The following is a 12,313-nucleotide window of genomic DNA, read 5'->3' on the forward strand; positions in this document are numbered from 1 at the left end:
GCCAGCAGGACCAGGAAATCCCCCATTCTTAAAATGTTGGCTTGCTATTCTGACACAGTCTTCAATACACCACAATTTCCACTCAGGGAGAATCATAGAATCATAGAATATCAGGGTTGGAAGGGACCTCAGGAGGTCATCTAGTCCAACCCCCTGCTCAAAAGCAGGACCCATCCCCAATTAAATCATCCCAGCCAAGGCTTTGTCAAGCCTGACCTTAAAAACTTCTAAGGAAGGAGATTCCACCACCTCCCTAGGCAACGCATTCCAGTGTTTCACCACCCTCCTAGTGAAAAAGTTTTTCCTAATATCCAACCTAAACCTCCCCCACTGCAACTTGAGACCATTACTCCTTGTCCTGTCCTCTTCCACCACTGAGAATAGTCTAGAACCATCCTCTCTGGAACTACCTCTCAGGTAGTTGAAAGCAGCTATCAAATCCCCCCTCATTCTTCTCTTCTGCAGACTAAACAATCCCAGTTCCCTCAGCCTCTCCTCATAAGTCATGTGTTCCAGACCCCTAATCATTTTTGTTGCCCTTTGCTGGACTCTCTCCAATTTATCCATATCCTTCTTGTAGTGTGGGGCCCAAAACTGGACACAGTACTCCAGATGAGGCCTCACCAGTGTCGAATAGAGGGGGACGATCACGTCCCTCGATCTGCTCGCTATGCCCCTACTTATACAGCCCAAAATGCCATTGGCCTTCTTGGCAACAAGGGCACGCTGCTGACTCATATCCAGCTTCTCGTCCACTGTCACCCCTAGGTCCTTTTCCGCAGAACTGCTGCCTAGCCATTCGGTCCCTAGTCTGTAGCTGTGCATTGGGTTCTTCCGTCCTAAGTGCAGGACCCTGCACTTATCCTTATTGAACCTCATCAGATTTCTTTTGGCCCAATCCTCCAATTTGTCTAGGTCCCTCTGTATCCTATCCCTGCCCTCCAGCGTATCTACCACTCCTCCCAGTTTAGTATCATCCGCAAATTTGGAGAGTACGGCTCTTGCTGCTAAAGGAAGGGAGGAGTAGGGCTTGAATCATAACCCCAAAATCCATGCACAGAGGGGCCCTCTGTTTGTGGATCTTCCCCTCCCCTGCATAGAAGGGGCTCAATTACTCCCACAGCACCACCCCCTTCTCCTCTGGATACCTCCCTGGTGCTCTGAAGTTCACACTGCAGAAGGGGAAGGAAACTGGGTGGGGCAGCAGAGGAGTGTATGAGCCACTGAGGGATGTACCTTGTCCTCCCTCCAGTCCCACAGAGTTTAGTCAGAAAAGCTGATACACCTGGGGCTGGATGCATCTTTGCCCCAGAATTCCTTCCTAAGCCAGGGGAAATGTGATGCCACTGAACAAGCCTGGCCGCTCTGCATGTGGCTCTGGCTTCCTAGGGATCCAATGAGCTGCACAGGTGCCTGAAGGGGTGTGCCAGCTTTGGTCTGGGCTCCTCAACCTTCTCTACAAACAGAGCTGGGTGGATAACAGGCAATTAATCACTTATTGGATGAGTTTCCCCTTGTTCTGTTTGCAAATGGCCCACGAAAAGAGCATGGTGACTGTTATTCTAAGCAAGTTGCTGTTTAATTGCAGTGACTAATTCTCTCTAGACTAAAGCATCCCTGCTGCAACTTCAACTACATTGCTGAACCTCCAGCCAGGATGCTGACCACTCTCTGAGACAGGACATCAGACTAGAAGGTCTGATCCAGTCTGTCAATTTCTATGTTACTATGTTTCTCCTTAGGTGAGCCGAGACCCCTGTCTCATTGTGTCCTTGTACTCCCTTGTTGCCTTTGCCTGTAGCCAGCTGCTGTCTCTTGTGTTATACTTTGATTGTCAGTTCTTTGGGGCATAGACCATCTTTTGTTTTGTGTTTGTACAGTGCCTAGCACCTTGGAGTCCTGGTCTATGATGGGAGCTCCTAAGTGCTACCTCAATCATACCCATCCTTTCTCTATAACTTACAAAACAAGCTCACACCTACGCAAACAAGAGAGTGCTCAGTTTAGTCACAATTGCCCTAAATAACCATAATCTTGGTGTCTTATGGATACATTCATTTTTGAAGAAAAATTTATGTCCAAAGTGCTGTGCTCATTTTAGTAAAAATCCATGGTCCCCGTTTAATCCTTTGGCAGGAAAGAATCGGCCTGGGCGCACAGAGTGATCCTGACAAACTCCTTACAAGTCATCAATACCAACAGGTGGCAGGAAGATACACAGGCAAAAAGTGAACTATTTTGACTTGCTAATTTGTGTAGCTGACAAACGATTAAATAGAAGTTACTGAACATGAAGTTCCTTCTATCCATCTGGCCTTCATCACCATAGCAGCTGAGTGCCTCAAGACAGTTAATCTTCACACCAGCCCTGTGAAGTGGAAGGATATTCCATTTTACAGATGAGAAACTGAGGCACAAGGTAGATGCAATGACTTGCCCAAAGGCACATTGAACCAAGAACTGAACCCAGATGTCTTGCAGCCAATTCAGGGCCTGATACACCAGACCATACTACTCTTGCCTGTTTGACCTAAAGTCCTGCTCAGTCTCAAAGGATGCTCTCTGCACATTGCATGTCAAATAAGGATTTCTTGTCATCATCTGAACAATCAACCATCTAATTCCAGCCGTGATCCCTTCCTAGTATTGGATGTAAGATGAGCAGAGAGGCTCCTTTACCTATTCATTGTTTTTCTGAATTCATAATTCTATACCAGTGGTTTTCAAACTTTTTTCATTTGCGGATCTCAAAAATTTTTTGAATGGAGGTGCAGACCCCTTTGGAAAGCTTAGACATAGTCTGTGGGCCTCCGGGAGTCCACGGATCACAGGTTGAAAACCACTGTTCTGTGGTAACGACAACCTTCCGTGGATCCCTTAGACAGAGTCTGTGAACCCTCTGGGGATCACAGGTTCAAAACCATTGTTCTATATTATTGTTATTGAATAGTCTTAGCAAGCAGGAAATAAAGGCATGTCCTAGCCTTGCTAGGCTACGTTTTAAATGTTTCAGCTTGGAAATGATGGGCTCTTTGTGAGGAATGGCATCTCTCGTGCCTTGGATCTGTACTTCCCTTTGCTTTAGAACTCAGAAGGGGTGAAAAAGGCCCTATCAGGAAGAAGTTACAACTCCCTAGTTTGCACCAACAAGAGGTTTCCTGCCTCAGCCTCAGTGAAAGTCTTCAAACAGTGACAGGTATGATTCCTGACACTCCAAAGTTCACGGAGGCAAGAAAACACCCAAGCGAAAGCAATGCCAGCTGTTACTTACAGTCAGAGTCTAATTTGCAGCCAGACCTTTGAACAAGAACAGAGCACTGAAGTTCCCTGGGTAGGAAACAAAATAAAACAAACAAAATACTTGCAAGCAGCTGAGGCTGGGACCTGATCGAAAGCCCATGCTTTTCCATAGGCTTTGGATAAGGGCCCTGGAGCTTGGAGGAGCTAGGTGGTAGAGCAATGGAGCTCTGTGAAGTAGGAGTGGCAGCCTGGTATTAGGTTTCAACCCTTAAAAAATGACAATCTGGCGTGGAGGAGGCTCCAAATGGGAGAGGAAGTGCTGGCCCAGCTGCAGGTCCTATATCGAACCCCACATAGCAATGGCTGCTGCAGGAAAGCAGAGCTGCAGCCATGATTATCTTACCTAAACCATCCCTTTCACAGCAGAGGCTGTTCTGCACTCCAGAACCTTGGTCTTAGGGTAATTTCCTCATATGAGCACATCAGCCATTTTCCTTTTAATCTGCAGGCTCTGGTGGGCACTGCTGAGTCTGAGGGAAGGGCCCAAGCTACGGAATCTGATGTTGGCTTTGGGAAACCAGTGCTAGGTAAGGATCTCCCAGTCCCACTCTGGAAATGCTTCACCAAACCCTGTTCCTTAGGGGAACTGGGTCCTTGCCACAGAAAATGTTCATCCAGCTCCTTCCATGCACAGACCCCTGGCTCAGGGCAGGCCAAGGAGACTGTTGAAGAAATTTGGGGGAGCAGCACAGGATTTTAAACATTATTAGCATTTCAAGTGGGAGGGGACAAGGCAAATACACCCAGGATTATTATTTGCATTATAGTAGCATGTAAGGGCGCGATCATGGACCAAGGGCCTGCTGTGCTGGGTACTGGACAGACACATAAGAGGAAGGCCAGTCCCTGCCCTGAGGAGCCTGGGTACCTCAGCAGGGAACGCTCAGCGCAGTCAATGCTGTGCTTTGTGGGACATTTCTGGTGCCTTTGTGGCATTTGGCACCCAAGCAGAACGAGCATCAGTGACATTGTTTCTTGGGAACCGTGAGCCTAATGGATCCTGCAGACCTGTCCGCAGAGGCTGCCCTCTGAACGTAGAGCTCCTTGCACAGGTGGAAGGGAATGCCACCACACCCCCCTGTTCAGGACAATGCAGAGAGGCTCTCCAAGGGGGCCAGGCTCAGTGAACATGGAGACGAGGTGGAGAGGTGCGGTGGGTACACATTGCACCCTCAACTGCACAGGGAATTCATAGGAAAGATAATGCAGCAGAGTCCCTCCATGCTGGGCAATGGGTGTGGAGAGGTGTGGGGCACCCATAGGCTGAGGGTCCTTTGCAGTTTGGCTCTGATGGAGCTGGAAGTGGTGGGGTCACAATATCTTTCGGAGGAGTCGTGGGTCATCTGGACTCCCTGCTTCTTCCCCAGGGGGTCAGGAAGAGGTAGCTTGCCTTCCCACCTTCAAGAGGAGGACTTGGAGGAAACTCCATAATGGGAATCTGCCTTCTCCCAGCCCCTCCTGGGGGCACTGCTGCAGGAGAGGATGATCTGGACCCATGGTAGGCTGGACTCAGGCTTGTGATTTCAGCCTTCATTAGTCTGTTCTTTTCTGGGAGAGCCAGTGAGCAAATTCCGAAGTGATACAAAAGGTGGTATAAATTAGACCGACTACACCAGTGCTTCCACTTCATTCCCCTAGACTCTCTCAGACCTCAGCAAATAGGTCAATGTGGGAGAGGGGCCTAGCTTACATTGGTTTATGCAGCATCACTGCTGAATTTGGCCCAGGTTAGAGTAGGGGACTGGCAGTCTGCACTGCTGGGTTCTCCTAACAACTGCTCTGCCAGTGACTCACTTTGTGATGTTAGCCAGGTCATTTAACCACCCTGGACCTTAGTTACCTACTGGGAACATGTGTATAAGTCTTGTTAAAAAAAATAAAGCATCCTCCCGATTTCTATAATACTCATCTCAACCCTGTAGCAGAGGTAGTGCGAGATTCAGAGCCTGATTCTCCATGGCCTTATATCCCGTATAAACCTTTACAACTGTGCAACGTGGGCGTAAAATGCTACCCTCCGATCCGTGGACGTTACACACCCATGATGCCCAGGGGACATGACATATACATTGGGCCCTACCAAATTCACAGTCATAGGACTTTAAAAATCATAAATCTCATGATTTCAGATATTTCAATCTGAAATGTCATGGTGTTCTAACTGTAGGAGTTCTGACCCAAAAGGGTGTTGTGGGGGTGTTACAAAGTTATTGTAGGGGTGTCGCGCCTCCTGCCACCCTTACTTCTGTGCTGCTGCTGGCGGCGGTGCTGCCGTCAGAGCTGAGTGGCTGGAGAGCAGCAAATGCTGGCTGGGAGACCAACTCTGAAGGCCGTGCTGCCCTCAGCAGCAGTGCAGAAGTAAGGATGGCATGGTATGGTATTGCCACCCTTACTTCTGCGCTGCAGCCTGCAGAGCTGGGCCCTCAGCCAGCAGTGCCACTCTCCCGTCGCCCAGCTCTGAAGGCAACAATGCAGAAGTAAGGGTGGCACGGTATAGTATTGCCAACCTTACTTCTGCACTGCTGCTGGCAGGGTGCTGCCTTCAGAGCTGGGCGCCTGGCCAGCAGCTGCCATTCTCTGACCACCCAACTCTGAAGGCAGCGCAAAAGTAAGGTTGGCAACACCATGACCCCTCCGCACAATAACTGTGTAACTCCCCCACAACGCTCGTTTGGGTCAGGACCCCCAGTTTGAGAAACACCAGTCTCTGTATAGTATAGGGTAAAAGTACACAAAAGACCAGATTTCACAGGGAAGACCAGATTTCACGGCCGTGAATTTGGTAGGGCCCTGCATATAAAGTATGAGGCCATGGGGAATGAACGTTCTGGACTTTTTCTAAGCATTCACCCCTCTCTCTCACCATTCTCTTCCTCCTTCTCTCCAACAGAGGACAGATTACTTGTGTATAGCTCTCGGGAAAGCACTTCCGTTCCACTATACACTGTGTTTCTCTTTGTTATGATTCTCTCCAGTGTCCTCTGAGTGTCCTTAAAGCTGCTGATTTCTTTTGCATCTTAAGAAAACATTTTAAAGGTGTCTCAGTTAATTTTCCATGGAGGGAAATGTCAACTTTTGGTACAGGCACAATGTCAATGACCTAGTCAGAGCAAATTCTGAGGAGGGGACTGGATGGCTCCTAGGGATGGAAATAGGATACAAACCCTCTCACCTCTAAGTATCTGCCTTGGTCACAGTCGTGATTGCTGTGCAATGGACATCACTGGGGATTCAATTCACATTCCCCAAGGGCAGGTTTCTCCAGCACAAAGCCATAGTTGGGGACCTTCTTAGCAATTTCAGAAGCCAAGCCAAGCACAGAAGGGCATGGGCACCACATTCCTGTGTCACACATAAACACCGCCCCCTTCCCTGCCCCTCTCTAGCCAGGATGACACTAACTGATGGGTGACGGTGGGGAAGCTTGAGTTGCTGCCGCTGCCCATGTCACACCTATTCTGAGGCCATCGGTTTCCCGAGCTGTCAATCCAGCATTTCCACTGGCACTAAGGGCTCTCTCACTATGATGGATAAATCTAGTAATACGGGTTGGCTTGGGAAGGCTCCCACTAGACCAGTAAAGACATTGGCTCCTGTCAGAACAGAAATCCACTGAGCCAATAATGGTTTGAAATGAAAGGAGTTTAGTGCTGGCAACCCCCCAGTAAGTGCCCTCACAGAACAAGGTCAGGAGCAATCTGAGCTTCTCCCAGCAGTGTCCCCCCGCCCCCGCCCGCTGCACTATGACTAGGGGAAGCCCATAGCACAGTCCCCTCCTCCATTCAACCCCTGGCCTTCCAGCTGAGGTTGCCAACACATTGCTGTGTGGAGGCCTGTCCATCGGGAACCAAACCAGCAAGGGGCGGAGGGTCCCACCCAGCCCCAATGGGGAATGACCTCCAGTGACTGGTAATTGCCAGCCACCCCATCCCCTCACAACCTCCTGTCAGCGCTCCCTGCTCTGGTTGGCTGGGCACGGGTGTGCAAGACCCTGTCCTGTGCAGCGTGGCTAGGTCTCGGGATAGTCCCTCCAGCCCAGGGGTCACTGCGGGCTCCAGCCCAGCCCCGGCCCCTCCTCCCATGCCCAGATGGTCAGCGCTAGCCCCGGGTGCGAGTGGATCTCTCTCCCCACGTGCCCTCTCCAGCCTTCCTAGCGCTGCACAGCCCGGACCCCGGGCCAGCCCCTCGGGCCAGGCAGCCCCAGCCGCTCACCGGGAGCCTTTGGCTGCCCTGACAGCGCTCTGCCGGGACGGCTGCCGCTCGCCCGCCTCCGGCCCCGACGGGAGCCCAGAGCCCGGGCAGGGGACCCCCGGGGCGCGCGCTGCCCCGGCCCGGCCGCCGCACCTGGGCCCATGTTTATTAAGCAGCACCCCGTGTGCCGGTGACGCGGGCCCGGAGTGATGTCAGGAGCGAGCCTGGCAGCGGTGGGCGGACCTAAGGCTGGGCGCTCGGCTCGGCTCCCGCCTGTAGCTCAGGCAGCCGCCCGCTCCCCGCGCCACTCGCCGCCGAGCCGAGCCCGCTGCAGTCCTCTCCGGGCGGCATGGTAAGCGGGGCGCGGGCTCTGCCCGGGCGGGCTGCAGGGGGGCCGGGGGAGCGGAGCCTGCCTCCGCGGCTGGCAGGGGCAATGCGGGGCGCCCGGGGGCGGCGAGCCGGGGGATCCCCCGGTCGGGCATCCTCCCCCTGCGCTGCCGAGCCCAGCGCCTCGGGCACCGGTTTCTGCCGCCTCCCCCTGTCCCGTAACAACCGCCGCCTTTACCCCCAGCTACCGCTAACTACCCCTGCTGCCTGCCCTGCCTCCCACCCCCCCGCCTTCTGCCCCCTCTCACCCTCCCCTACCCACCACAGCACCCTCCTGCCCCTCACACCCCGGCTGCCTTTGGCCCCGGCCCCTGCCTCCCCCGGTCTCTGCGCCCATCAGCTCCCCCTGCTTCTAGCACCCCCCTGTCCCGGCTCTGAAACCCCCCATCCCCGCAAACCCCTCTCCGTAGTGCGGAATCCTCGCTGGGGCACGGCTGGGTCCCCCCTCATCCCCTGGGTGCCCCGTGGTGACAGCTCCTGTTCTCTGCCCTCTTTCCCCCTTGTAGCTTCCCAGATCCTCAACCGGTTCCCCCGGTCCCCGGCTCCCCAGATCACCAACTCCCTGGTCTCTGATTCCCCAGCTCCCCCCCGGACCCGCAGATCCCGGTCTCCGACCACCCCCCATCCCCTCTCTCTCCGCTCCCCCGGCTCTGACTTTCCAGCTCCCCCGGTCTGACCCCCTCTCCCATCTCTCCCCAGCCCGTGGCCCGAGGAGCAGCGGCCGGGACTGGACGCGCCGATCTCCGCCGAGCAGCCGGCCAGGGCTCCGGCCAGCGCCTCTCGCTTCCTGCCGGGATGAAGGGGCTTCTCCAGAGCGGGGCGTCAGAGCCTGGCGCCCGCCCGTGAAGCGCCGAGGCCGGGCGGCGGCACCTGCTGTGCCCGGGGCCCCCCATGGGGCGGCGGCGCCGGGGCTCCTGATCGCTCCGCCCGCTCCGCCCGCCGACCGGCCCGCGCCGCCCCGCTCCCCGCCATGGGCCGCCTGCCGCTGCTGCTGCTGGCCCTGCAGCTGCTGGCCCTGCTGCTGCTGGCCGCGCCCGCCGCCGGGCCCCCCCGGGCCAAGGGCAACCGGACGCAGGGCGCGGCCCGCCGGCCGCCCCGCCCGCCCAAGGAGCTGAACCAGACGCTGGCCGGGCCCGGGGCCGCGGCGGCGCCCAGCGCGGTGAGCGGGGGCGGCGGCGGGGCGGCCCCGGGCCCGGCGCACGAGACGTGCTGGGGCTACTACGACGTGAGCGGGCAGTGGGACAAGGAGTTCGAGTGCAACAACAGCCAGAGCGGCTTCCGCTACTGCTGCGGCACCTGCTACTACCGCTTCTGCTGCAACAAGCGCGCCGAGAAGCTCGACCAGGGCCAGTGCCGCAACTACCAGAGCCCCGGCTGGATCACCACGCCCGGCCTGCGCCCCGCGCCGCCCGACGGCAGCCAGCCCGACAAGTACGACCCGGCCAAGGACAGCACCAACGCCACGGTCTACATCTCCTGCGGCGCCGTGGCCTTCGTGCTGGTGGCCGGCGTCTTCGCCAAGGTGGCCTACGACAAGGCGCGGCGCCCGCCCCGGGAGATGAACATCCACAGGTGAGAGCCCGCCGGCCCGGGACACCCCTCAATCCCCCCCCCTCCGCAGCCCGCCCCCCCCCCGGGACACCCCCAGTCCCCACACAGCCCGCCCTGGGAAATGAACATCTACAGGGGAGAGCCTGCCACCCGCCCCGTCCGAGACACCCTCTGTTTCCACCCCCCCCGCAGCCTGCCCTCTGTGGAACACCCCTCCGGAAGACCCCCAGTCCCCACACAGTCTACCCCTGGAGATGAACATCTGCAGGTGAGAGGTCTCTGGGACATCCCCTCCAATGCTGGGACATCCCTCCAGGACACCCCCTGACACCCATGCAGCCCAGCCTGGGAGACGAACATCCACAGGTGAGATCCCATCTGGGACACCCCACCTGCCCCTCCAGGACAGTGCCACACAGCCCACCCTGGGTGATGAACACCCAGAGGTGAGACCCCCATGGGACACTCCCCCAGCCTCCCTCACAGCCTGCTCCCTCCAGAACACCCCCTAGCCCCGCAAACAGCCAATCCCCCCCTCCCTGGACAGCCACCAGCCTCCTACACAGTCCAGCCCCTCTGGGATACCCTGTAGCTCCCCACATAGTCCACCCTGGGAGATGAACATCCACAGGGGAGTGCCCTCCCACAGCCTGACTCCTCCAGGATGCCCCCCTCTGGGACACCCTTAACTCACACATACACACAGCCTGCTCCCTCTGGGACACCCCTTCCCCAAACTCACCCTGGAGATGATCATCCACAGTTGAGAACCCGCTCACCAGCTATATGGGGAACCCACCCCACGGCCTCCCCCACAAAGCGTACCCCAGAGATGATCATCCAGAGGTGAGACCCCAGGCCAAAAGTACCACTCTTCTCCACCGCCTCCGGGATACCCCCGAGCTGGGATACATTTATCCTAAGCCCCTCAGCCTGCCCTGGGGTTGAACATCTGCAGGTCAGAGATGCCCCCACTGATACACACACACACCCCTGCCCCACCACGACTCCCTGCCCTCTCTGGAGGATGAACATGCACAGGGGAGGGAGGCAGTGAGACAGCCATGGGGAAGGGGAGACCTCCCACTCCCCACTTCCCACCCTTCCATGTGCCCCAGCAGATGAACGCACTCAAGTGTGGGGCACTCTTTGCCCTTTGGGGGACCCACAGCCCTGTGCCCTAGGGCACCCTCATCCCTGCTTGCACTCATCCCACTCCCATCTGCTTGCCATTCAGCACCCGGGCTGCTGGACAGTTCCCCCCAGGTACTACTCAGCCAGGCCCCTGGCTGCAAAGTCCAGTGCCCTAAGCCCCCTGCACACAGGCTCAGCCTCTCCTGTCCTCTCCACCCTGCAGGTCTCTCCATGGCTCATCTTCTCTCCCTCTGGCCCTGTGCCTTTCTCTGCACTCTCTCACACTCACATTCTAGGGTACACTAGGCTCCAGACAACCAAGCCCAAATTCTCTGGCTGGGCCACTGGAGAATTCTCCTCCTGGTCCCTACACTGTGCCGAGCCTCTGATCAGGTACATTGTCGGGACATTAAAGTGAGAAGCAAAAGCAACAACTGGCCTGTTCCCACTTTGCCTCTTAGCAAATACCCCTGACAGAGATGCCAAAATAGCATGTGGGGGCAAACAGTGTCAAGGGATTTTCCAAATAACTCAAGCTACAGGCCCTGTGTGTGGGGGGGAATGTTAGGGAGGTATCTTAGTGTCATTTTTATTTTAAAATATGAAATACTTAATGCTTTTAATAGAGAAACTGTAGGAGACAAATTTAATATGTTGGGGTGGTGCCCAATATAAGTCCATTTGGAAATATAAAGGTCAGATTTCCATGTCACTTTTCCTTATGGAATGTCCCTAGCTGACTTCAATTTCTGGTGTGCTAGTACCTTAAAATGTTGTCTAATGCTGGAATGTTGCATGTTCCTAGAGTTCCCAAATATAAACTTGAGAACAATGGGACACTACTTCTGAAAAATGCATTGGAACACACTCTCATGGGAAGAAGCAAGTGTCTTTGGCAGATAATGCTTAATTTAAATCATCTTAATTAAAAATTCATTTACTGTGTTTATCAAAAAACCCTGACCACATTTTAAAAGCTGAAATAAAAATGTGAACCACATAGTTTGGGGAGTGGAAATTTTAGCTTCTTACGCAGAGGGAAAAAAAAGTAAAGCGGCACAAAGAGGAGTTCTGTATTTGATAGGAGTTTAAAATAAAATATATCTTCTGTCTCTAACTGTCTCTCATACACAAATTCTGAGATCCAAATCTCAGCTGGTGTACATTGCCACAGCCCCAGTGAAGCCAACAGAGCTATCCTGATTAACACCTGCTGAGGAGCCCCCAGCCAAAACCTTGTCTGCTGAAAGGAAAAGCTTTGCATTATTAAGTAAGTTGCAGTGTCTGAATTTGAGCACAGATCCTTTGGTTCTAATTGTTCAACTTTGGTGATTTGTGTCTGTAGAGTAAAGGGGTTCCAAAAGCAGTCGCATCAGGACTCGATTCTTGTGCTGTGTATTTGGTTCCAGGAGGACTAGATCATCAACTGCAGCAAATTGCGTCTCTCCTTTGGCTTCAGCACAGCTATGCCTCTTTATGCCAGCTGAAGCAATCTGCAACTAATAAGTGTAGGGCATAACTCCCATTAATGAGTCCCCTTTCCTTTAGGGGGTGTGGAGTTGGGCCCCAATAATGGTCTATCTTCCCACTAACTGGAGGTGTTTTGAAATCCAACGCTTCCCCCGACGTTATTTTTGCTAGTGTACTCCTGTACCCACTGGAATAATAGGCAGTGTTGCTAGACTTGTCTAAGTTATTCTTGTCATTTCCATTCCTTTGATGCCTCCTTTGCTTTATTTAGATAAGTACT

General features: G+C 54.4%; 1 protein-coding gene across 1 annotated transcript in view; it reads left to right on the forward strand.

Annotated features, from left to right (window-relative positions):
• The first annotated feature begins 8,848 nt into the window (after positions 1-8,848).
• Positions 8,849-12,313, forward strand: part of SHISA6 (shisa family member 6) — a 380,789-nt gene continuing 377,324 nt past the window's right edge. The window contains exon 1 of the mRNA XM_077833890.1: positions 8,849-9,450. Within this exon, the coding sequence (XP_077690016.1) occupies positions 8,849-9,450 (602 nt within the window). The remainder of the gene's footprint in view (positions 9,451-12,313) is intronic.

Source organism: Eretmochelys imbricata, chromosome 14 (assembly GCF_965152235.1).
Source record: "Eretmochelys imbricata isolate rEreImb1 chromosome 14, rEreImb1.hap1, whole genome shotgun sequence".
NCBI classification, from domain to species: domain Eukaryota; kingdom Metazoa; phylum Chordata; order Testudines; family Cheloniidae; genus Eretmochelys; species Eretmochelys imbricata.